Source organism: Telmatherina bonti (assembly GCF_933228915.1).
Source record: "Telmatherina bonti genome assembly, chromosome: 12".
NCBI classification, from domain to species: Eukaryota; Metazoa; Chordata; class Actinopteri; order Atheriniformes; family Telmatherinidae; genus Telmatherina; species Telmatherina bonti.
Genome location: NC_136610.1, coordinates 28,149,437 through 28,176,546, shown reverse-complemented (window position 1 = coordinate 28,176,546; position 27,110 = coordinate 28,149,437). Strand labels below are relative to the sequence as shown.

The following is a 27,110-nucleotide window of genomic DNA, read 5'->3' as shown; positions in this document are numbered from 1 at the left end:
TTGGTTGTGGTGTAACTATCTGGCTTTTCTGTACATTTTGTTTCATGTCCAAACTGCTGGTGTTAGCCCTACATGGACCCCACATGGGCCCCAGGGGAGCGTGGGCCCTTGGGCCTGTGCCCATAATTCCCATTGGATAATCCGGCCTTGCCAATAATGGCCTATATACAGTATCTGTAAGGACAAGCATGGTCATCTTGAAGTTAGGTTCCAGATTCTGGAGATATAAGCTCACCATTCACACCAAAATTTTATTATGTCTATCAAACAAGCATACATCTGTGATTGGCACACACACTAATCAGTAAAACACAAATATTTAGCAACAGGAGGATGTTGCAGGGGATTTTGGCACATTTCTGAGGAATATTTTGTTGGTCCACCAAAAGATGGATGATCCCAGCAAGTTTTAAAGACTCCCAAGGATATATACCACAACACCAACAGGAATTATTAAAAGAAGAAATCATTGACCAAAGAAAAACATGTTTTTTTGTGGTAATTTTTTTGTATAAAATTATTTAATAATGTACTGTTTCAGTCTAATTTCACAATAAATGTCCAAATATGAGCTCATTCAAACCTACAAGTGCCCTTAAACCATTTGAATATGTCCTCATCTCATAAACACTGTGTAAATAAAAAAGACTTTGCAGAGAAAAATGAGCTAGAAACAGACATTTTTGCAAACTTTATTGTGAAAAAAATCAAACAGACTGCTAAGATCATATTGATACAATGTTAATGGCCAGTAGTTCTGTTAAAAAAAAAAAAAATCAAACTGCCCTCTCTGAAACTCATTACCTTTCTGTGTAAAAAAAAAAGAAAAAAAAAAAAAAGGATTTCTTACTCTAAAAGAGAAATAAGAAAACTAAAAATACAAAACTTTGGTCTGCTTCCCTTGACTGGCTGCTTTCAAATTCATTTCAGCCACAGAGGGCAGAAACAATCAGCTGTTTAAAAACTTGAACAAAAAAATGAAATCTACAAAAAACAGGTCAACATTGCTGCTATTGAAGAAAAATATCCATGTCATCAAAATAGGAAAGTTAGCCCATTACTCACATTTACTCAGTTGTTTATGTCATTGCTGAACCTCTGCTTGAAAGGCACGTCAGCGTTTACCTCCCTTCCTCTCACATCTTACATATACAATGAAAACAACAGAACACACTGACCTTAAATACAATGTTAATCAAAAAAGAAAAAAATTTGAAAACAACTAGACAAGTTTGAGCGTACTGTGTAACAGCGATAAAGGACTTCCTTTATCGAAGCATCGGTTACCCCCCCTCCCTGTTTTGTCCCTTCCCAAACGAAATGCTCTTCACCAAAACCCAAACTTTGACTTCCCCAAACAACCGACACCATCTTTGTACTCTACACGCTGTAGCTTGTACTCATGTAGGTGTGATGTGTTCTGCATGTACGTAGTGGAGTGGTCTTCAGCAGCTGGTTGTTTGGGGAGACAGACTAAGGGCGTGTTAGCTTAGACTCATGGGCCTTCAATGTCCCGACAGCATCCTTCACTGCATGATAGATGATGTTCTTCACCTGATTGGAAAAAAACAAAACAAAAGTTAGTCTTTTGAGACATCTGCACACAGAGAATGCTCCTCTGTAAAATACCTGTAGCCACCTGTGCTCAAAAACATTTTAGTCACATCTGTATTGGAAATTGAAACGTGAGCAATAAATAAATTTATTTCTGGGATAAATAAAGTATTTTTCATTTAATTTTATTCATTGTAACCAGAAGGCTCAAAACGTTTTGCATTGATTGCATCTGACCTTTGAATTTGTTTGCAACAGCAAAAACTCTGAGGTTGCACGCCAATTTCCAGTATCACTCAACACCTCATTTAAATAGCTGATTTTTGATCCCTACCCATAGACTGGTGGTTATTTCAACTATAATGATGTTTAGGAAAATGTTTACCTTTATGTGAAGCGCACATTTAGTAGAAACAACATTATTTAAACAAGTAAACCTGCAAGCTTCACTGGACTGAATAAACCAAAATATTTCAAATGGACTGTGAGGCTGCGCTGCTTCTGGCTAATTTATTTCTCCAGATTTACATTTAATTTTTTTTTAGTGATAATTATCTACTCAGACTTGAATTGCACTCCCTCTGGCTGGTTTTATATGGCACAGTTATAGCAGCTCAAAAGGACACATATCTGGGGTTTTTTCATAATTCTCTCCCTTGAATAGTTTACTTGACCACAACAAAAAATTTTCCACAGATCTTCATCAGTTCAGCCTCCATCTGCGGCTCAAACACTCAGGTCTGATGGAGGCTGCTCTCGTTTTCTGGCCATGTGTGGCAGACAGTACTTTTTCAGTCTAATGCTTCACTGGAAACAGATGCAGCCTTTTCATTTTTTTCAAGCGCTGCATAGCACTAAATTGCTTTGGAAAGGAGGTACCAGATGTGCTCGGGAAGTCGGATCTGCTTGGTCTACGCCTGCCGATGACGTCACACTAAACTGCGCTCCATATGAGTGCAACAAGATGCTTAGGGTCTCTTATTTATCAGTAGATATTTCATGGCAACTTGTCAACATATTACAAACTGTGTTTAAAATACCAAGTGGCACTCACCCTGGTAGTAATACTACTGTTCATCTAATGCAGCAGGAAACACTACATTCATTTACAGTTTATGTAAAATATCTGGTTTAAGTGGGAATAAGCGTTGCAAATATAAATTTATGTATTTGTCACTAATATTCATGGTACATCACACTGTTACTTATTTATATTAATTTTGTAGTTTATTTATGCTTTCTGAATGGTAGCCTTTCTGCTCTTTAGAGTTTCAGAGGTGATGGTCAGGCTGCAGTAAGTCTCCTTTGACAGGTAATGATTGTTTTTTGTTTTTGTTTTTTTTAGTACAGGTCATCCATGAATCCTACGAAGAACTACAATCTTGCTTCACTGAAAAGCTATTTCCATAAGTTGTCAGGGCCAACCATGATCTTCTACCCTACATTCAGCCAATCATATAGTGTAATGTCACAAAAATGTCAGAGCTTATTAAAACTCTACCAGAATATGGACACATTGGTGGTCCAACAAGGAGCAGCTGGAGTATTTCTCCTCCTCCAGTGTTGGTAGAGAACATCAGGAAAAAAAAGTCAATCGCACAAAAAGTTTTGGTTGCACTCTCATGTTCGATCCATAGTTAAAGGAAATACCTTTCTGGCCAAACACACAAGGCAAAACAGAAACCATCGAAATGTTTGTACAAATGGCAAAAGCACACCAACCTGTAGCTTGTCTTCATGGTTTGTATGAGTTGTAGACAGATGTCTGAACTCCTGTGTCAGTCTGAAACAGTGCCTCACATGCTCAGGGGACACAAAGTCCTCAGCCACCTTAATACAGCTGTACAGGTTGTGTACCTGAGAGGAGAGTACATGTTTATGAAAGGAAACACATACACATGTCTACACGTACACGTACACGTACACGTACACGTACACGTACACACACACACACACACACACACACACACATCTATTCTTCACAGCATGCAGCATGTCTGACCTGGTGTGGGGCTCCAGCAGGGATAAACACAGCATCTCCTAAGAACTGTACAATGGCCCAGCCTTGGACGCCATATTCTTCGTAAAGCCGGCGGCGGAGCACCTGATCCAAGTACCAGCTCTGGTCATGAATCGGGTCGTGGTCTGGAGGGTTCTCTTGACCTTGCTCCTCTCCCACCTGAAGCAATTAAAATAAGTATAAACACATATAAGAAGGGTTCTTGTGTATCTGAATGATTCAGTGATGACGATGTCAGCTCTCTGAGGGGTCTTGACAACATTTTGTTCAAGAGGACTCAAACACAGAAATCTACAGGCTGCTGACCTTGCGGAGCAACTCTCGGATCTTCTCCGCATCCTTCGCAGCATAGATGTGCCAGAGAGCTCCAGGTTTCTCCTTTCCTTCATGCACCCTTCTCTTTGTCATTTCATCCACATCCCCCTCCTCAATGGTGGTCATGACCTCTGATGACCAGAAAGATAAGCAAACAAAGCACAAAGATACAGGATACAAAATAGTCATCAGTAAAGGCGCTATGACTACACATTTTAGCTGTGTTTCTTCTTCATATAAAAGTCAAGATTCTGATCTGTGGCTGGTTGTTTCTTCAACATTTTTACCCCCATCCAAGAGTCTGCTCTGTCATCTGGGTAAGTGATTTACTACAATAAATAAAAGTTTCTCATCGGTCATTCCTAAATAAGTTAATGTCCATCCACAATACTGTTTAGACAAGAATGATGCGGATTTGTAGTTCTCAACTGGTGGTCCATGTCCCAGTAATGTGTGTTCAGTTAAGTGAATTGGACTCTGAAGTCCACTCATCTCTAAAAGCATCTCTAAGGATGCAGTTTCCAACTGCACGGTGTGGCTGATATGAAAAAGCATAATGTGTTCACGGTCTGGCCACAAAGAACTCGCACCAAAGTATGGTGCAGCAAGCAAAGTGATGGGGAGCGATGGGAGATTGGGGGAGCATTTGTGTAGGCAAAGTAGGTCTGATGTTTTAAAAAATGTGACAGTGTCCTGTAAAAGATTAAAAACAACATTTTCTTTTAAGCTTCCAAGAGGGAAAAAGTTCTCATATCATAGCAGAACATTTCTGAAACATGAAGTTACTTCAACACCACTTTTTACTGACTGTGATGACGGCTTTAAGGAAAAAAGTCACGTTTGGTGGTACATTAGTCCTCAGTAAGTTGTTATAAAAAACACACGGGACTGTCTCTGGTGGGCCAAACTGAAACTATTTTTTCTTTTGCACATTTAGACATGATAGATTTTATTAAAAGTAGAAAAACGATTAAAAGGAAAAAGAAGACATGAAGGAAACTGTAGCACACAGCTGACCCCTACACATCTTCATTCATTGCTTAGTGACAACATTTCTAACAAGTCAATGAATTTTGTACAAAGATGATATTGATAAATACAGATAATATGGCCAGACCAGTTGAGAACCACAGAGGTAAAAAGAGACAATTTACAGACTGCACAACCACATCTATAAACACAACATTCACAACACAGCCTAGTGTTGATCTGTACTGCTGCAGAAACAGCTGTGTTACACTCCACTAGCTTCTTTACTAAAGAGCTTCAGAAAGATCCACAGAAAAACACTCATAAGTGATATTTAAGGTTGAGTAAAGCTTTGTTCCCAACAAGCCTGAGGTTGTTAACTGTCAAAGTTTTACTGCCCAGCCTAACCATGTGTTTCCATATTAATAACTTGCACAAATGTGTTCAGTTTTAATTAAATGTTATTTGGATGCCCATTCGCTTGCAGCAGCGAGCTTCAGCTATTCTTCCTGGGGGTGTTGTAGAGCAGACATAAAAAAAAAAAAAAGGTCTGGTCACTCACAGATTATTCTTTCACAGATTATTCTTTCACAGCTTAAGTTGAGTTTCTGGGTTAAAAGTAAGTGTGCATTTAAATGTGGTGTGTGTGGTTGTAAGAGGAGGACAGACTCGTGATGCATGATGTGAGTCCACCTACTGCTGTCCTGGTTTGTACCGGAATGAGTACCAAGGATTTGTACTAATTTGGTTTAAGTACTTGGCTGCTAATAACCATTAAAACGATTAGGTTAAGATGTTTAGGACAGTACATTAAACAAATAACCAATGATAAGTAAGAAAAGAGCATAATGAGCGTTTGATTTTTGTATTTATCTAAAGGACTATCAGATAAAAAGCACTTGTCTTTAAAAAAAGAAAAGAAAAATCCTAACAACACCCCTCTGTTGTTTTTGTGGGTGTTTTAGTCACTGTAGTGAGTGAAAGGAAGTCTGCGTGGGGAATAGGGATGCCCACTATCTAGATGCCCTTCATTCAAACTTCACTCCCAAGACTGAGGACCAGAGCACAGTGCACCCATGGCAAACAGGAAATGAGGAAAGCCTCAGTGAAAAAGCTACATAACATCTGCACATTTGTCAATTCACAGAATTCAAATTGATGCAAACAAGACCATCTTAACCAAAATGTTAAGCCTACACAGAGGAATAAGAGAGTAATCCCCAGAGTAACAACAGGAAGAATATGCTTATTGAAGGTTGCATTTAAATCTAGAGCAGGATAAAAGACATACAATACAGCAGTACACACTGAGGGATAGGTCCCGGTGCTCTGGCCCCTGCTGCACACATAGCAACAGAAGGATGGAGCGCAGGAGTGAAGAAGGGGAGTTAGTCAAGAAGAAGGACATGCTACTCAAGTGATACAACTGAAAGTCTACAGACCTTGCCGTCCAGAGATTTCTGCCTCTGTAAAGGAGAAATTTTGTCACAATGTAAATTGGTGAGACCCACTGGAGGGTCTCTCCAACTATAAGCCTAACCAAAGTAGTTTTAGCCAAAGTTATGATAAAATCCACAGGGAGTAATAGCTTATGAGTGGGTTAGTGACGTCAACTGTTTTCACTAAGTTACTTACTTACATCACAGAAAATAAACACAATAAAGGTTATTTGGCATGAGAAGGAAAATCCAACAACTGCTGTGGATACAAATATTTTACAATCTCAGGACATTAGCTTTGATTTTTTATAACATTTAGCTTTTCAATTAGTCCTTAGGTGCATATTACATTTGTGTCAGTGTGAGTTTGTGAGACAGGAAGACAAAGTGTTTGAGTCTACTGACCTTCCTCATGGTTGTCTTCTCCACAAGGTATTCCGACATAAACCATGACGTTGACGGCATCGGACACATCCAGATGGAGATTCGTGGTTCCCACCTTCCTGTCTTCAGTTGAGATTAAACCTGCAGGTAAATTAAATGAAAAGCAAAATATTCCAAGAGATGAGAGAAGAAAAACGGATATATAACAATTTTTACTTTATCAATTGCGATTCAAAAATTAGGTCCTTCATTTTAACCATCTGTAGATTTACTAGAGAGCAGACGGCTGCCATGTTTCATGTTTTCCAGCCCGGGGAGGGAGCCGAACCCTCTTGTCTACACACTGGAGGAATTGAACTTCAATTGGTAATAATCCCTCTTACCATAGGCGTTGTACATCTTTGGTCCAAGGTCAGGACGCACAAAAAAGTTGGGAAGGCGGGAAGCAAGGTTTAGACGACCGTCTCTTTTCGTGTACTCAGGCAGGGGGAGGTTATCCATTAAATCATCAAACCTGGAAGAGCAGCATTGAAAGAAAACCCTTAAAAATAATTCTGAACTACAGAAAAAACAACAAGTTTCTGATAAAACTGTCTTACAAATTACATGTCAAAAATATTATTGCTATTATATTAGGTAAAATTTTTGAGTGGGTTTATAAAGTGCTAATTCAGATTAATTCATTACAAATAAAATCAAATTTAAACCAAAAGATAAACGCATTTGTTCAGTTTTCGAACTACGTGAAATTCGCAAGTGTACGATTTCCTGGTTGAAAAATCCCTTATCAGGCGCACACATCAGAGTTCGGATGACACTTTGCAATTTTCGTGCTATATTAAGCAAGTTCCCAGACTCCTCAAGCAACTGTATTAAAAGACTAGTGATAAATCTGGTGACTTTTTTGGGTATTATTGGAGACTAGCGTGAAAGCACACATTGTTTACTCTTAATGAGCGGTGGGGCTGCCACAGGCCCCTCCCCTGTCCAAAATAGCATACAACAGACTCGGTCCTCACACAACACCCAGCTCTGAGCTGCAAGCAAAGGAGGAGATGATCACCTCTGCTCCATGCGCAGACGGAAAATTAAAGGCACAGTTGCCAGTGGCTGATCCCACCCTAGTTTACCATCACATATTAATGCTTATTAATGAAGAGTGTAGACAAAAACATTAAAAAGTTCTGAAACACATAGTCTATTCTTAATTACAGAACAGCTGGAGCTGTTAGTTAAAGTAAGCTACTTAAAATGACCCTAACATTAAGTCTGTTCAGTTTTGACCAGGGATATTTTCTCTGTTTTTTCCAACTGTTTTGAATTGAAATGCAATTTAATGCATTTGTCCAAACATTACTAGAAGTTGCATTTACAATATCAATGCCTGCGTCTACTTACTTTGCCTAAAATCCATTTAATTTAAAGAAAATGTTCCAATTTTTGGGCAAATATTGTTAAGAAGGCAAAAAACAGCCAAAGTTATGAAAAACAAAGCTATAAATATCAATAATAAATAGCAATAAATATACATGTATAAAGAAAGCAGAATTGAGACAATGTGTCTCTAAATATTGTCATAATTTGCAGTAATATTGCCAAAGACAAATGGAAAATGTGATTCAAATCCTTTTGGTGACAAAGAAATCACTCTGGAGTTCCTCACCTTGTAGGCATCATGTCCCTGAAGTCTTCACCAGGAGGCCAGTCCTTTAATTTCAAAACCATGGGCCTACCTTCGTTATCTTGCAGTCGCTCTGCAATCACACAAAATACACTTGATGTATTCAGCGGACGTCAAAACAGTAACAGTTCAATTAGGTGAAAACAGGTTGTGTACTCACTGGAGATGACTTGAAAGCCGTCCCAGAAATCTCGCACTTTTACGTCAGAAATAATAGTACAATTTCTACAGTTGACCAGGTCTACATCCTGATCTCCAAACTCCTCACTGAAGGCCTCAGGTCGCCATAATTCAGATTTCAGGCGTTTATGAATACCCGACACCAAAACAGGCTGGAAACAAGGAAGAGATGATCAGAGTTGGGTCTCATAAATCCACCCGCTGACAGAATCCACAACCACTCCACATTCACGTGGAAACACTGAGCTACACTACTCGTGAAACTTACCTGTCCCTGCTTCCAGCATTCTCTGAATATCTTCCAGTTGTTGCTGTTGCTGGGATCCTGTAGGCAAAGGAGTCGCCCATCACAGAGCCAGGAGTGAGAGGTATGTGGTTCCAAAACGCTAAGACCCATCACTCCATCTTTACGAGTCCCCAACACAGCAAGTTCGCCAGCTTCAGAAGCCCCAGAGCGACGGCCTTCGGCTTTCTTGGTCTCCACAACTGAGGCGATGATATGATCCAGGAAGTTTGGTAGGCTGCTCTTCATTTTGTCGCTCTAAATGACCAAAGGTTGAGTCTTAGTTACACAACTATGTACTTGTAACCTTCATTTTTTCACTTGTTTAAATCCTGTCATTTGTAAATTAAATATTCTTACATAACCAGTAGATGGCAGAAATGAAACTTAAGCTGTTTAATGTTTATTCATTTTGGAAGATTTAAATATAGATAAAATAAACAAAAAAGCAATGGACTAGTGTGAAACATACACTTGTTGAGGTGAAAACAGAGGGGAATGGTACCCCACTTTCTCCAGGGCCCTGTGGGAGTTTTCCTGGTCCAGAGTTGAGCAGGTCCCGAAGACTGGACCCTTCTGGTTTTGACTGGGACATGGTGGGGCCCAGTAACAAGCTGTTAAACAGCTTAGGGCTGGAAGCAGAAGGCTTTGACAGGGCACTAAGTGAGTCCAGGCCGAAGGGAGGCCGACTTTCCCGATTCATCATGGAACGAAGTGAGCCGGATTCTGGAAGAAAATGACGACGCAACTTTAAATCTGAACAAGATATAAACAGTCTTTAGCACTGAGACTCATTTCATTTTTCCTGCTTACCCTTAGTGTCATCCTTGGCTTTCTGTGTTGCCAAGTCTGCCAGCCAGTGCAGAGCAGAGCTGTTGCCCTCTCCTGATGACCGTGAGTCCTTGGAAGAGGACTGGGTGACATTAGAGGGGGAAGATGTAACACTGGTACAGTTACTGGTACTGGCCACATTTTCCCCACCCCCACTGTCTGAAGGTGCTGCTGTTTGTGTAGTTTCTGTTTTGACCATTGATGTTTCTGTCTCTGATTTTGGAGTAATGCCAGTACTAGAGGCTGCAACTGCAAGGCCACCCCCACTGCTTGTTGTTGACTGCTGAAGCAAGCAAAAAAATAAGACAGCAGAGCCTTTAAGTTTAACCATTTAAAAAATGCAGCCCAGAGTAAAAACACCAGTGTGGCAAAACGCTACCTGTGAAATGCCATTGGGGGCAGCAGGCCGTACTAGAGGCTTGGCATGTCGATTGGCACAGGGACAGTTGGCTTTTATACCCCACTTGCCTCTTGCAGCGTGCACCATGTCACCTATGTTATAAAGAGCTGAAGGGGGAAAAGTTAATTAAAATCATATGAGATCATATTTACGTCTAAATCTTCATTTAATGTCATGATGTGTATTTTACCTGTTCCAGGTATAATTTGCGTGGGCATGAGGTTTTGTGGCTCATGGGGTTGGCCTTTGGCACACTTTAACCAAGAGAAAACCTCATCCTCTGGAGTTTCATCTACATCTGAAGAAAAGCTTAAAATGAGTTGCATTTTTCCCCACTTTCTCAAACAAACCAACAACACCCCAGTGCATCTTCTGATCACAATTCTGTTTTGTGAAGAATATGCAATAAGATGAAACAATTTAGTCCACACTGTAGAGTGAACATTTATGCAGAGCAGACAGCAGTCATGCTGAAGTTCCTCTTACTGTGACAGCTTACCTTCCCTTGGCCTGTTTCTGCGGAGCCGATAGCAGTCGAGGCATACTCCAAAGCCACATTTGCGACACACCCAGTGGATGTTGAACAAGGTCGTCTCACATACATCGCACATTTCTCTGACACCTCGGACAGCACGTTTCCATGCTACTTTCTCTGAGAGTCAGTAGAAAAATAGCATTACAGACATGGAAGACACCCCATATACATACATATAAAAGGGGCTCAGGTGAAGTCTTATGTATGTTTCTACTGCCGTCTCTGTAATTCTAATAAGAACTGGTTCTTAATTGATCTTTCTGAATAAATAAAAGGTTAAAAACAAACTAAAAGATATTTATACTCACGGTGTGGCTCCACCATCATCATGGCCTCCTTTTCCGACATGACCAATTGACAGAACTGGTCTCCTACATTGGCCAGGATGTACTTGGATGTATCAAGATCAAGGCCCTCTTGGATAGCTGGTGCAGGTAACCAGAGACCCATAGCCATGGAATCGCTCTGCTGAGGACTTAGGAAACCTTCCACACGCAGTATACCTTTACGAGTGAAGGCCAACCTGGTTACAGACAGAGGATAATAAAAATATTCAGTAACAGACAGACTGTTCCTGGCTTTCTCCGAGGCACCGATGCAAACACGCACCACAAATGTAAATAATTTGTACCTTCTGAAGTGGAAGAAACGACAGGCCACATTTGGGTCGTCATCTTCATCACTTTCGTCGTCTGTAGATCTATATTTACGGTAACGCTCCAGTCGGCATTCACGGCACTTGTGCAAGTGGGGGGCCACACTGATACAGGAGCCGTCCTGGAGAAAGGACTCACCAGACTGCTTCAGACGTCGCACTTTGCTCTGATCTTTTAATACTGACTGGCCCACTGAAAGGGATGACAGTTTCAATTTCATCATCAATCTACTTCATCCCCTGGAAAAAGAAAAAATTATAAGTTTATAAAAATAGAAGAGACTCACCTTTGAAAGGCTTATTACGTGGGCGGCTCTTAGGAGCCCCTTGGACTTTAGATTTTGGCAAAATGGCTCCATCTTTTGAATGATGAGGAGGTCCTCCAGGGAGTTGACCTTTCTCAAGACCTTCCTCATTCTCACTAAGGTCTGACAAGTCGCTGTTGCTGCTGGAATCAGAGTCGTGCTTAGATGACTGGCCTCTGTCTTCGAGGCTAAACTTCTGAGACTGGTTCTGATCAAAGGACACAGACACTTCCTCCATTCCACCAGATGTAGTATTTCCAAACATGGGACAGCTTGAGGTTGATGTGGGCATCTCTTCGACTTCTTCTTTTGATACAGTTCCCTCACTCTGTGATGTCTGACACGGTGCGGGAGAAGGGGAAGAGCTGACTGAACCAGCAGCTGGGAATGCTGGAAAAGTGGAGGACAGAATCCCCTTAGATGGCTCTGCCATAGTGAATAGGTTAGACCTGCTGTCTACTGTTGCACCCAAAGTCTGTGGCTCAGTCCCAGTGAGGCCGACAAAAGATGTGTGGGCAGTTTTATCCCCATATGCCAGAAATGGATTAGCAGACTCTTTGGAAGCCTGCAAAAAAATGTTCTGGTGGCTTAGTGAGGAATTCGAGCTACACTGCAGCCCTAAGCCTGCTACCGAAGTTACATTATTATCATTCTTGTTAGTAGCACTTTGGGCTCCAGAGGCTACACCAAGACCTCCAACAGACAAGCTCGGACTCCGTGCTCCAGGAGAACCACCCTGGAAGGCTGGCTTGTTGAACACACCATTTCCTGCTGGATGAGCCTCAGGCACTTTGGGCTGCTCAGGCTTTTTCAGCCCTTCAGTGGAGGCTGCTGGCTTGACAAGGCTTGGAGGCTCTTTATTGAGACTTTGAGACACTGCAGTAAAATAATTTGTGCCTTTGGACTGGGTCTGACCAGCTGTTGAGCTTGGGCTGGGGCCAGTATTCTGGTTCATGCACTGAAAAAACAGGTTTGGGTCTTTCTTAGTCAGAGTCTCATTCTTGGCTCCACTAAAGCCAAAACCATAAGGCTTGGGAGTATCCTGGGAGGCTGTGGTAGTGATGGGAGCTCCATTGGTTTGAGAGTTAACATCTCCAAATACAGGAGCAGTGGGCACAGCTTGGGACAAACGAAAACCTGGTGCCGTTTTAGAGCCCTGAAAAGTAATACAATGTCAAGTTTAGTGATATTACTAACAAACCTAATTTGTTTGTTTCCATGGCCACTGACAAAAACCAAACAAACAGGAAAAAAAAGCTAATTGTCTTACCTCAGTCTGGCTTCCCCAGCTGGGAGCTTTAGAGCTGAAACCCACAGATGCAGACAGGGCCACACTGGGGCCACTGTCTTGTGACCAAGAAATGGTGACGGGCCCCGGGGAGACAAGAGCAGCTGTTTTAGAGTAAGCTGACTGGCAGGCCTCCTCTCTGTCTGGTTGGGGGGATGGGGAGACCTTTGGGGCTGGAGCTCCAGGTACCAAGACTGGCATCTGGCCAAGTGACGGAAACAAAGTGGTGGAGAACGGAGAGGGGGCTGGTTTGAGGGGAGGAGGGGTGGGTGTGTGAGAGATGGTAGTGGTAGAGTCTGCTGCTCCTTGTGTAGAGACGGTGCGACCATTTTCTTTGACGTGGGTGAGAAAACGAGCAGTAGTGTCTGATGGGTCCATCTGCAGTGAGGAATTTGTGTTTGGGGATGACACCCTCCCCTGAGGAGAGGTTCTCTCTAAAGAGCTCCCATTATTGGTTGTGCTGCTGACTCTCTCAGAGTCTCCAACCCAGATTCCCATCCCTTCCACAGGAGTTTTGTTGGCGTCCTCATAGTTTTGTCCATCTGTTTCAGAATCTCCTGCACCTTTAAACCGTTTCAAGTTTAAGTCATCCTCACCCTCTGATGCAGTTCTACGCCGGCGTGCACCATCTCCTTTCACTGTCTCGCTGTCCTTCTTCCGTCGCCCATTCTTACCAAGCTAAGAGGGAGAACCGAAGGGAAAAATCATAGGTATTTACTGTTTTTATGAATCTGCATCTGACAATACATTATGTTGCTTAACTTAATCTGCTTCAAAGCACAAACATAACAAGAGTAAAATTAAGATGAGCCTTTGCTTTCTTGAAATTATGTGAACTTCAGCAACAAAATTAGTCTCTTCTTTGACGAAAATATGGTTTCCGTGCACAAAGACATTTATTTGCAATAAACACTAGAGGGCATAGTTTATATACTACGGACACCATACAAAGCTGATAAAGAGTTTAATTTCAATGACAACATTACCTCCTCTTCTGTTAACACAACATGAATCACACGAGGATCAACCACTTGAATTTCTTCTCCCTACAGCAAAAAGGACAAAAAACAAACAAGAAAACAAAAAGAAAAAAACATTAATTATACAATTTTCTTTTTCACACTTAATGGCAAAATACATTTACATGAAATATAAATGTCACCTTATCCAACGTAATCTCCATAATATGCGAGATAGGGTTGTGCTGTGAGACCAGCCCCGAGGCCCAGCACTCTTCAAACTCCGGCTGATAAACACGAACCCTGCGTCCCTGAATGGTGTATGAACCTGATAGGAAAAACAAGGAGAAAAGAATTAATTTAACTCAGATTTAAGTTACGTATTCAGGATGTGGAACAGATAATGAGATCATATTAATTGTACAAATTCCCTGTAATTAAATCATATGCAGACTCTTTTTTTGTGGTCGACTCTAAACTCAACAGTCATAAAAAACTCATGATATGTGTACAAAAGATGCTGAAGCTATTCAACATGCTTCTGTGTCATCACTCACAGCTCCAGCTGTCAATTAAAAGGTGTAAAGTTAAAGTTATTCAACAGACTGCCATAGTATACTTTTACAATCTGTTTATCAAAACTTTACAAGTTTGTCTTAATGCTCTTGTGTTTGTTTGGCTAAGGTATGTTGTTCGCTAAAAAAATCAAAATGTCAACATGTGCATTATGAATATGCTTTTGGCCCAATTCAATTCGATTCCGATTTTTTTGGGTGCCGATTTGATTTAAATTGTGATCCTCAAACTATGTATAAAACTTTTTTTTTTTTTTGCTCATCATTTTCTTGATTTCAATGAGGAAAAAAACAACACAGTAGCCAGACCATCATTCTGCTGCTAAAATGCCCAAGAAGACAGGTAAAAGATCAATAAAAACAATAAAAATGACAAAGAAATTATAATGGATTATTTTTATTCATTTAAAAAAATGCATTTTAAAATTGTGAAGCAAAAAGTCTTAGCGGTTTTTTGATTCGGTTTTCCCACCCCTAGTTATAAAGCATCGTCAAAATGTGGAAATGCTGACTGCCATACATGGCCGAGCTTTTCAAGAGTCAACACAATGTCTGACATGTGATGTGATAAGTTTCAGGTCATGCTTTGCTCTTTCTCTGGACATCACAATGATACTTTTTTTTTTTTTTTTTTACAGTATTCTCTTCACAGACGTCATGTTTTTGCTGCGATAACCTAGATGTTTCCATCTTTACCTATCTGTGCATCAGTATCCATCAAATTGTGAGACTTCACACACTCAAAGATGTTGAATTGTAGGTTGTATAGCTCGGATGTGGGTAACATCAAATAAAGAGCAAAAGACAAACATTAAACCCTAAAGCTTGCTATTCACAGCGCAAGAAGAGTCCATTTTTCTTGTTTTCAAGGCCATGAGAAGAAAATTACGTAATGTTCTCCTCATGGATGTGGTTGAAGTCTGTTCTCGACACGTCAGGCTGGCAGAAGGTTTTTTTTGGGGCTCTGAGACGCATTGGGTCAATACTTCTGCAGTTTTGCTGATGCAGGTTAAAGGGATCGTTTTAATAAAACAGTTGATCAACACATGGTATTTAAATTTACAGACCTAGCTGTACACACAACCTGCCTTGCCACAGATCAGGTTTCACGAGAAATATGAGTTTATCAGGTTCATTTCACATAAAAGCACACCTCCACATGGCAGAGATCCATGTTGAGTATGAACTGACCAGACAAATAAAATTTTTTTCTTTTGTTCTTGCAGCCTTGATATCAAGAAAAAAGTTCCCACTTCTTGTGGAATATGACATCTTAAAACAGTAAATGCAGCTACAGGACCCACTTGATACTTATTATTTATTTAAAATGGTATTTCCATCACGTTAATGCTGCATACATTATCTGAATTCAAACTGAAGCCTTTTCCAAATATCTATGGGACTAAATGCAAGCTAAGCAGTTCAAGTAGCTGGCGGACCAACAACTACGCCAGGGGTGGGCAACTCCGATCCTCGAGGGCCGCAGTCCTGCAAGCGTTGGGACTTTCCATGCTCCAACACACCTGACACACATCAGGTCATTAGCAAGCTGGTGCAGAGCTTGATATAAAACTCTGCAATCGTCAGCTAATTAGCCATTGATTTGACTCAGGTGTGTTGCAGCAGGGAAACTCCTAACACTTGCAGGACTGCAGCTCTCGAGGACCTCAGCTGCCCATCCGTGAACTACATTAATAAATCATGCCACACTTCAGCATTTCAAAACAAATCTATGACTTCAATACTTTGTTTTTATAATTTGATCGTCTCGTCTTCGTGCCGCTTATCCAGGGTCGGGTCGCGGGGGCAGCAGCCTAAGCAGGGATGCCCAGACTTCCCTCTCCCCAGCCACATTTGCCAACTCTGCGGGGGGGGATCCCGAGGCGTTCCCAGGCCAGCCGAGAGATATAATCCCTCCAGCGTGTCCTGGGTCTTCCCTGGGGTCTCCTCCCAGAGGGATGTGCCTGGAACACCTCACCAGGGAGGCGTCCAGGAGGCATCCTAACCAGATGCCTGAGCCACCTCAACTGGTTCCTCTCGATGCGGAGGAGCAGCGGCTCTACTCTGAGCCCCTCCCGGATGACGGAGCTCCTCACCCTATCTCTAAGGGAGAGCCCAGCCACCCTGCGGAGGAAACCCATTTCAGCCGCCTGTATACGAGATTTATAATTTGATGATATGCCTAAATTAGACCTTAAGAGCAAATTAAATTAAACTTTAGGTGTAATCACGTGAGAAAAAGAAATAAAAAAACAGACAAACTGCTGCAGACTGAGCCTTACCCTTCCTGAAGATTTCCTGCAGTTCAAAGTCAGTACGCCAGCTGGAGATGGCAGCCTGCAGAGAGGGCTGCTCCAACAGCAAAGGGTGTCTTATGTCTTTTTCAACCTGCAAAAGAACACAAATCACAGTCCTGACATAGTGGTAGTGGAAGAGTGGTTATGTACAACAAAACATACAAACACAAGTTGCTGGTTTACATCAAAAATAAATAAAACAAAACAAAACAGTGCAACCGAGCAGGTTTTTCAAAAGCAGAAGATCCTGCCAAAATAAACCAAGTAAATACTTTTCCACTACTAGTAGTGTGTTTACCCTCAGTACCCTGAGAACCACAACATGCTCCCAGAGGATAAGCTTGTAAGTAGGACAAGATGATAAAACAATCTAAAAATATATGTTGATTCAGTTTAGATCCCCTTGTTAAAACACACACCCACTTATTACAATGAAACACAGTTGAACTGAGCTACAGTGTTTGAGCTGGCCATTTAATTGTTGAATTGTCCTTGTCGCAGCATAAATGCACAAGAGAGTAATCAGGTTATGAAGCGCTGATGCCCAGATGATTGGACACTGCAAACTTTGCAAAAATGTGCAAGACATCCTGTCACTTTTAACTTTGTCTGTGGGAGATTATCATACATTCACGACGCAAATGTTGTCTTTAAGTCAAAAGAAATTTTGGTGAGATGATGCCACAGTTTTGTTGCTGTTCCTTTGTGTAAAAAAACAAAACAAAACATATGAACCTTTGACTAAAGTTTAGTCTTAATGAGCAGCATTGAAATAAGTTTTACTTTGACCAGTTTAAAAAGGTCTATGTCACTGGAAAAAAAAACAACACAAAACACAAAACCCCCTAAAAAAAAAAAACCAAATAGATAAATAAATTCAAAGTAATGAGAAATTTCCTGTCTGATAGTCAGAAATCAAGAAATTTCATTGCCAACATATAAAACAATAAAATTCCAAACTAAGGAAATCACATGAAAGAAGAACCAGAAACTGATTTTGGAAAAAAAGAATGAAAGAATAAAGCTGCACACCTCAAACCTCTGGACCGTTTTGTTATCAGGCAGAAACTCAAATTTCTTGCTTCCAAAGTACTCCACAGGAACGAGGGAACCTAAACCCACTCTGTCCACTAGAGAGCGGAAAGCCTGCAGAGCATTGACAAGCAAAAGTCATCAAGGAGAAACAAACAGTTCAACAACAGAAGAGGAACATTAAAACAGAAAATTGTCATTCTACACCACATAGTATTGCATGTAAATGATTTATTTAATTCAATGTACAGCACGATTCAAAAGTTTGGACAGTTTTCCCATTGGATTTAATGGGAACGTGACTGGTAGTGTCATCTGAGTTGAGCAGTAAGAAAATTAAGGTTCCAGGTCATTACTATTTTAACTGAATTAGATTACATGTACTGCTTTTAGTCCACTGAACTGACAGATCAACGGTAACACTGTGGGGATCACTGGTCAAACTTAGTTGCCTAATTGTGCCACCAAGCACACATGTTGAAACAATAATTTCCAAAACTTTATTGGAAATCACTGTCAGTTTTACTGGTTGCAACTAATCCCCACCTATAGCATACTCCTGTCCAAGAACAAGAAATCAGGAGTTTAGAGCCAGTTACCGGCTTTTATTTTTAATTACAGGATGCTGAAGGACATTTCTGACAGGTACAAACTGTGTAACAGGACAATGATCAAAAACTGGGTTTTCCCTGATAGTGCTGACCAACTGTGCACGTACCAGAGCAGGCCAGGCTGTGGCCGACGCTGGAGCTCCCGCTGTCCCGGTACCATCAGTACGGCTGGCCCAAACAATGGAGTCTTCAATCAGCACAGCCTTTACTAGCTCATCATACACCTGTACCCAAGAACATCGCTGCACTGTGTTTTCGAACTCCAGAAACACCTGGAATGAGACAGAAAGAGTCACACCATTACATACTGAACATGACTTTTACAGAAGACCAGAAATTCAAGCAACTATTGTAAGTTTATTATAAATACAGTAAAAGAGGAAAATGCATATAAACATTTGGTTTTATAATATTTCTGTCTCTGTAGAAAGCACAGTTTAAAGCAAGAACTGAACTTTAGAAAAGGCGATTTCTGGCAGCCCAGCTGTGCTGTGGACACCGAGGCAAAGCGGTGACAGTGTGGCCAGAGTCTTGTGGAGGACAAGTTATCTGTTATTAATGTCGCTGCAGATGAGGCAGGACTGCTACAGCTGTGTTGACAATCTCAGGTCTTTTAGCCAGCTAGATCAGACTATTTTGACCAAAAAAACTCCTTTCCATGACACTACTTTACAAAACATTTTATTTAGGTATAATTTTATAACAAATTAAGAAATTTCTGTTTTGCAGGAGGGGAAGAAATGTAAACAATTAAGTGACAATAAAAACTGTTAAATGGTTCAGGCAAAAAAAAAAAAAACCATAAAAATATTTGAAACAGGTTTTTTTTTTTTTTTATTAACTTTGAAATTCTTTCAGTTTTAAGAGCAGCTTTAATCATTTCCATCTTCTTCAGAACAGAAAACTGCCCAATTTTACAGGTGATAATATTTTCCCATCCTGCAGTCATACTTGATCATTTATACCAATTATAACTAAATGGGATTTAAGTAAATATGCAAACAGGAGCGTGAATATGAGCAGCTAGGTCTTTCGCTTTTGTGGTCATTTTTGAATCACCAAACTTGAAAATGAAAGTAAAAAGTAAAAAATGAAGTAAAAAGTTGCTTTATTAGATTCACATCATAGCTTAGCATGTGTTTTTCCTTCACTGCACCAGTTGTCTTATTCCAAGTCTCATGAATTTTGGTCACTATTTAAATGACTATAGGAAGTCGTCTTTTTTTTTTTCTTTCATTGTTTTTGTTAATAACCAACCAGATCTCAATACACAGATGCAGCTCATAAATATAATAGGTTATTAAGAGAGTAATTACTATTTACAATACTGTGCACAACAAATCTTTAAAACAAAATACAATTATGGGTAAGAAAATAGCAGGAGATTACATACATTTAAAAAAAAAATGTACACCCCATCCCTAATCCATAAAAAATTCTTTTCAACCTCCAAAGTAAGACGGAAATCCCTTACAATCTAAAAAAGAAATTGTAAATAGTTAGAAAAGACCACATTACTGTTACTGAACAGTCAAGGTGCTGCTTGCCTGTGGGGAGTAATGTCAGTACTTCTAAGAGCTCAATAAAAGGACAATTCAGGGTGAATCCATATCAGTAGGAATCAGTCTTATGCCCGTATAGTTCATGCAAAGGAATCAGGCAAAGAAAGGCCATCTTAAATGAACGGTATGATGCCAGAAGATACGCGTCTGTTGTGGAAGAATAGGTAGGAATAATGCCATTGTGTCTACCGTTGATTGACCTCTTTTTAAATACTAATGGACATTGTGTAAACAGTCTCTCTTCTAAGAGGCAACACGTGCACCCAAAAAACTCCATTTTATGCGTTGACTGTCTTACTGGCTGATACGCAGTTGTTACAAGCTACACCTTCACAATTAGCTACACTTGGCAGGTGTTCGCAGACACACGTGGATTGGTGGAAATAAAATTTGTTTCCGTCAGTCATTAAGACACATGGATAAAAAACAATTGCTGAAAACTCTACACACAAATTTAAAACAACAAACATTGGCTGAAGGCTTCAAACGGATCATTGTTGGCGATCATGGTTTTTTTTACCTTGGCAGGTTCAGTGACCAGTTCTCTGCCTTCTTATCAATTTCATACTTCAAACTCACACATGCACAATGGTAGATTGTCAACACAACCACAGGCTAAATTAAAGTCACTGAAAAACCTTACCAGAAAAGTAAGGCATTGAAATACTTTACTTTATATGTACTAACATGTTGTTTTCTCACTTCACTGCCAGAAGTTTTTAGTAAAATGTGCAGACAGTTTGGTCTTGTCTGGACTTTTTGCACAATTGCAGTTTACTTCATGGGAGGAAATGTTTTGCTGAAGATGTGTTTAAGATGGTTGGAAACTCAAAGGAGGGGGTGCAGGCGAACCTCTGACTGGAGCACACAGGAGGCATGTCGTGCTACATAAATTACTGTATAAATATCACCGTTTCCTTTACAGTCTGTTAAAAGCAGCAGATGAAGCTCTAAACTGAAAAGACACTGCCTCTCCAAAACAAAAAGGTTACACACTTTCATTTCATTAGACTGCTTTTAGCTTTGCATATGGCACAAATTCAATGTGGCATTGTTTCAATGAGCTTCTGCAATGTCACAAGATTTATTTCCAGTCAGTGCTGTATTAATTTTTCACTGAGATCTTGTATTGATCATGGGAGAATTTGACCACTGCACAAAGTTTTCCCTGTTTATCCCAGACAGTCCATAGGGTTCAGGTCTGGACTCTGTTGTGGCCAATGTGTGAAAATTATGTTTCTTGGTCACTGAGTCACTGATTTCTCGATTTGAACTTGACAAATTCTGGTATTGTCGTCTTGGAATATGTCTGTGCCATCAGGGAAGAAAAAAAATCCAACGATGGAACAAAGTGCTAATTCAGTACATTCAGGTAGTCAGCTGACCACATTCACTGGACACAATGTAGCTGAACCAAGACCTGACCAACAGCAGCAACCCCAGATCATAGCACTGCCTTCGCAGGCCTGTACAGTAGGCACTGAGGGCTGCATCATATCATCTGCCTCTCATTTTATCCTGATGCTCCCAACAGACTAGAACAGGGTTAATCTGGAAACCCAGACCTTCTTCCATCACTCCAGAGTCCAATCTTTATGTTCCCTAGGAAATAAAAGCCTCTTTCTCTGGTTAGCCTTACTTATTAGTGGCTTTCTTTTGCTTACACACAGCTGAGTCCCAATCCCTCGAGTTCCCTTCACACTGGGAAAAGTCTGTCGCCTCTTTCATTTTCTTCTTCCACTGTTTCGCGAATGCATGCTCAAATGAGCACTTTCCCTTTGTCACCCCAAGAAGGGCAATAACAGCTCTCCAGTACCAGATACTGCCACTGACCTGACCACGGCTAGCTAAGTGTGCCCTATAAAATCACAGTGAAAAGCATCAGTGAAAGTTGCATCCTCTCCCTGACCTCGGGGTTCCACTGACACAGAAGCATTCAGAGCAGCTCGGGTGAGCTTTCCACCTGGCACCCAATTCTTCCAGGAGCATTTCAGAGCAAACATCTGTTACACTTGATCAAGCAACGATTGAGCCACTTCAACAGTTTTGGGACTTGCAAGCTCTAAAGAGAATAAACCAGCACAGAAGTTATTTAGGAAGTCCGACAAGGTCTTACATCCTTGCTCTATATTTCTTTGTAGTAAGGATGCGTGGCATTGAAACAACACAAAACAGCGCAACTTTCCACCTCCTAGATAAACACCTCGTTGTCCAGGGTGTGAATCAAGTGAGACCATCTCTCACCTGATGGCTTGGTGACAGTGCTGCTGGTAATGATGAAATGCTGGTTTCAGAGTAAAGTGGAATTCCAAATCTGGACATGCAGTCTTTTACTAAAATCGGATCTTTGCTTTTCTTCCAATGACATCCTGCCTGAACGATCTGCTCTGCTGTGTCAAAGTGGCAAAAACAGAATAGCAAAGCAAAAAGCACCAATGTTTCTAGGATGCTTCAAAAATGCACCACAAAACACATGGCAAAACCGCTCCCGTCGACTAGGGTTGCGGTGATCAACTACAAAGCCGCTGCGCTTTCGTGTTTGGTGTGACAGAAGGGTGAGAAGGGCATGCAGTAGACATGGACAGGCACTGCTCGTGAACATTTAAAGGTTCAGATACACACAGTAGCATCCTGTTCTCAGTAGAGATTGCTAAAGCAACTTTTGAAACAGCTGAAATTAAGGACCAAGGCTGAATTTGGGGTAATACACTTTGAAAACAATGTTGTTGGATCTTTGCTCATGAACATAAATAAAAAGGTACCAGTTCAAGATGGCTAAAATTAAAATCTATAACGTTAAGACAAAAGCTTGTTATAAACATATTTTTACTTGTTCAGCTCACTTTCAAGCTAAATACTTTCTAGCACAAGTACATCTTATAAACTTACACTCCAACAGGGATTGTGAGTGGCTCCAATGGAGCAGAAGGGTTTTACTTTGCCTGAGGTTTGAATTGATCTTTAGAGCCGGTGAGCCTGTTTTCTCTTTGATCACTGGTGATGCTACATCCCATTACCATGTGTTCATACATTGCCTACAGTGAATTTTTGTCTTGCGTTAAGTATTTTACACTAATGTGGTTTGGGCTCAAAGAGCCAAAGGATGCTTTCTCAAACCGACACAGCATTTGTGGTAACAGCAGTCGAAGTATGTTGGAGCTTAGAAAGGCTGCTTCAGACCTTTAAGCTCCAGTTTAAATGATTTTCAGTCTTCTGTTTTCTCCTCTGCAAATTTATAAAGAGGGATTGTAAAATTTGAATTGAATGAGTTTGATTCAAACATTTCTTAGATTACATGCCGTTTTAGTTTTCACCATCTTGCATTTGGCAAAATGTGATTGTCTTAAGATTTGAAAGGATACAATTTTTTTGTTTAGTACTGTGGGTTGGTAAAGATCTTAAATGTACAGCATTTTATCATCTGAGTCTGAGACAGTAGCTGTAAAAACTATCCACGGTAGAATCTAATTTTCTGCATTCATGTTTCGTCATGAATGGGTTTTTTTTTTTCAATCTGAATTTTAGTTATATTTCATCTTAACTGAAAAAGGTTAGATTTTCTTGTTTCTCACTTACAACAATAGGTAATTCTGTTCAGAGAATACTACCTAAATATATTATAGATGACATCATCAGCTTACATATTACCATATGTACCTCTGGCACTGCAATAAAATAGACCACTGAGTTTACTATTACTCTTAAAGTATTTTAAGAAGAATATTAAAAAAAAAATTATTAAAAAAAAAACCTTTTCCTTATTTTTAGCTTTGGAAAGTCAATGGGTACATAGAAATATCTATTTGTATACACGTCAAGAAAGCATTGTGGCAAGCTGAAAAGTCCAAGTCAATCCAGAAAATAAAATCCAACTTTATTGGGTTATGGTGAACCCTGACACGTCTCCTACCATTTAAGCGATTATATAAAACAAACGCCTTGGTCATTTTGTTAAACTTGTGCACAAGCTTCTGTGTGTTTTGGTCTCTTACAGGCTATTTCAACATTTAGTCTGTTAATTCACACCAAGAACAAGGTGCGTACAAAGTTCAGAAGAATGAGGGTAAATCCACGTCAGAATGCCACTTCAAGAACAAATTAAGACATGGTACATCAATGATTACCCTGAAATGATAATGTATAGTGATTGATAAACAAGCCTGTGACAATCTACCTTACTTACCACACTAGCAATCACTTGAAAAAAGGGGACAAAACTCACCTGGTTTTTGCTGGTAATGCTGAAGCAAACAATCCAGCTTTCAAGCTCCATAAAGAAAACCTCACACTTTTAAATGCGTTTGTTTTGCTTTTTTATTTAATGCATTTTGGTATTACCTAATAAGCTTCACTCACCTACACGAAGACAAAATTCTTGAATGCTTAATCATATCAGAGTTTCATTAATCCCAACATAACTTAATTTTTTTTAGCACATTCTGCAGAAAAACTGGTAAAGTTTATTTTTAATTTGTCACATTAAAACACATTAAGATAAATAAAAATCATAAAAACTTCATATAAATGCAAACCTCATTAGAAATTTAAGATTTTTCTGGAAAGTTTTGCTCTCAGACAAAAGCAATATAAGCTTATGGATAGCTAATTAGTTCTGTCAAGACATCCTTTTACTTTGTTTACATTTTACTGGCATGAATATTAATGCATCTCCAGGTATAATGGTCAAAAAGATCAAATCAAGGATATTCAGCAGGAGCCTAGTAGTAATAACTGTATATTCAAAGTGTACAATCAATATTAACAAAATATTGCTTAAACTTGTTCAAATCTTCATGTAGGTCAACGTTTAGCACCCAGTTTCCTTGTAAAAGTCCCAGTAGATATGCCCTGCACAGTATTGAAGCTTCATAGAATATTTCCATTCATTCAAGGTTTGACTGGAATATCATCGTCTGTATACAACAATAATAAAGTCAGAGTGATTCTTGTATCGCCCTGCATGAACTTGTAGGGCCTTTACACTAATCAGCTAACAGTGGGAACTGGTTACCTTTTACTGCAATTCAGAACTTTTTGGTGATTAATTCTAGTTTTATGAACGTTTTACTACATATGGCTGGAGTGTACATAATCGTCAATGCTACGAGTTTACGAAAAATATTGCTTAAGCTGGATGTCAAGAAGCTAAAAGACGAACAAAGCAAAGGCCAGAAAATCCCCGGTTTCGAGTTTAGCTTCGCCTGTCTGCTTGCGACTGGCAGCTTGCTAATGTGTGCACAAGCTAACGGGAGCTACCAACAAATATACTAACATTAATAGTTTTTTTTTTTTTAAAAAAAGTTCGGCTGGGCTAAAAATAACACACTTAACAATTACCACACGTTACATGGTTGAAAAACGATAGGCATATGGCTATGCAAGACGGCAACACTTGCACGTAGATACTGACCGTCAGTCCTGCAGGAGTGGTTGTTGTTGTCGCCTCCCCTCCTCCGCTAACCTCCGGGGCGGCCAGGCCCATGACGCTCACTGCCCGCACCGTTCCTCGTATCCATTTCCGGGCCCAGACAGCCCGCTCCGGTTCGGATCCATTTGGAGACCTGCCGTCATCAAGGAGCAAAAACAGACGCTTCCCGATCAATTCGAGAGAGTCATCCATGGTTTGCTCACAAGCTAGTTGCTGCCTCTAATGATCCACCATGAACAGTGTAACTTCTCCGCTCGGGTTGGGAACCGAAGAAAGCAAATGTTAAGAGACGAATAGAAAACAGCTGCAGAGGTTTTTGTTTTTTAGTAATGTCGATGCAGAATCGATCCCGTTTCAGCCACTGCACCCCGGGACATGCGGAGGCGGACTGAGTCGCATCAGGAATTCACCCAGTCGAAAGGTTTTTGTCCTCGGCGTTAAGGCGACTATCCTGCTCTGTCCGCCATTGAGCTCTGCAACAATCAAACGCACTCCTCCTAGTAAACTGGCAGCACTGCGGAGACACAGAAACGTGTGGAAACAGCGACCTCTAGTGGCCGACTTGTGTGACACTTTCCCCGCAGTGTAAATATGGAAGACTCACAAAATAATACATCAATGATACGTCATTATTATTTATTTACTAAAATCCACAGGGGTTTTAAGCACATGAATATGTTTATACAATAGAACAAGAAAATAAATGGTTTATGGTTAAGAATTCCTTTTGGCTGGAGTATTGCACATTTTAAACCCCCCCCCCACCCCTCCAAAAAAAAAAAAGAAAAAAAAAAAAAGCAAGCTACAGTATATTACCACGTAACATTTGTATAGCCTTTGCATTTGGGCGATTGAGTGATTTATCTATTTCTCCGAGTGTATAGTTATTTCCAGTTATTTTGCTAATTGTTGCAGCACTGTTGTTAGTCATTAAGTCCGCAAGGGGGTGCTATATCGCCACAGACTGTACACTGAAAGGCAGTGGGGGTGGGGGAATGGTCTGCCTGAGCAAATTGTGTGTGTGTGTATATATATATATATATATATATATATATATATATATATATATATATATATATATATATGTATATATAGTCTATTTTGTATAATTTTGTGTATAATTCATGTTAAAATGTGGTTTTTGTGTGGACAAATACAAGGTATTGCAACATTTTCATTCTGCAAAATCTATAGCTGTTTACTTTTGCTCTTAGGCTGAGAGTTCTTTGAATAAAAACAGAGAAGTGTCAATACTGGTAAACTGAGACATACATACCATCAGTGCATTGCTGGAACTGCAGATCAAGAATGTTCTTTGGTCTTGTGGGATTTTTGAACAAAGATGCAGCTTTAAAAAATACAATGCAGTCTGATTGTAGAACTACAATAAAGATGTTTTTCATGAAAAAATCTATTATTCATTTATAAAATCATCAAGTATGTACAAAATGTCAACACTATCAAAATGGAAAACGCACATTTATTCATCATTCATTAAAGCTGTATCCAGTTCTGGTGATATGAGGCTATCATTTGTGGAGTGGCTCGACACTTCTTACAAGAGTTGTATTTTATAAATAGGGCTGTGAGGTTATTTTTAAAGAGTTTTAAAAGCCACGCTAACGCCTCCATGGCTTCACAGGGATGCAGTCTGTGCTATGAGCTTTGTGTGCATGCTAACTTATGGGATATGTCACTAGTGTGCCACCATCATTTGGAAATGGAAATGCCATTGAGGTCAAACAATGAAAAAACTTACAATGAATCTTTGTGGAAATAAATTCTTCTCTTAATTTTTTTAAGTTTC

At 40.1% G+C, this 27,110-nt stretch overlaps 1 protein-coding gene across 4 annotated transcripts; it reads right to left on the bottom strand.

Moving 5' to 3' along the window:
- Positions 1-678: 678 nt before the first annotated feature.
- On the bottom strand, positions 679-25,754 carry kdm3b (lysine (K)-specific demethylase 3B). 4 transcript variants are annotated; one of them, XM_079250456.1, is made up of 25 exons: positions 25,286-25,754; positions 18,421-18,585; positions 17,703-17,816; positions 16,656-16,761; positions 14,002-14,126; positions 13,826-13,885; positions 12,822-13,517; positions 11,534-12,707; positions 11,223-11,439; positions 10,900-11,114; positions 10,556-10,708; positions 10,247-10,354; positions 10,036-10,163; positions 9,639-9,939; positions 9,298-9,551; positions 8,811-9,083; positions 8,523-8,694; positions 8,345-8,435; positions 7,065-7,195; positions 6,703-6,822; positions 6,301-6,324; positions 3,881-4,020; positions 3,557-3,733; positions 3,277-3,411; positions 679-1,554 (listed from the first exon to the last, which is right to left on the bottom strand). In XM_079250456.1, the coding sequence occupies exons 1-25, from the start codon at positions 25,493-25,495 to the stop codon at positions 1,474-1,476; spliced, it is 5,370 nt and encodes a 1,789-aa protein (XP_079106582.1). In that variant the 5' UTR covers positions 25,496-25,754; the 3' UTR covers positions 679-1,473. The 4 variants fall into 4 exon arrangements, with proteins under 4 accessions (XP_079106582.1, XP_079106583.1, XP_079106584.1 ...); XM_079250457.1 differs by having other exon boundaries at positions 9,639-9,936; XM_079250458.1 differs by lacking the exon at positions 6,301-6,324.
- Between the last annotated feature and the right edge of the window lie 1,356 nt (positions 25,755-27,110).

Coding starts and splice junctions, on each gene's coding strand:
- kdm3b (XM_079250456.1), bottom strand. CDS start 25,495: ATGGATGACTCTCTCGAATTGATCGGGAAGCGTCTGTTTTTGCTCCTT. Junction 3,734..3,880: donor TCCGAGAGTTGCTCCGCAAG/GTCAGCAGCCTG, acceptor TAATTGCTTCAG/GTGGGAGAGGAGCAAGGTCA. Junction 1,555..3,276: donor ACCATGAAGACAAGCTACAG/GTTGGTGTGCTT, acceptor TTTTCCAATCAG/GTGAAGAACATCATCTATCA.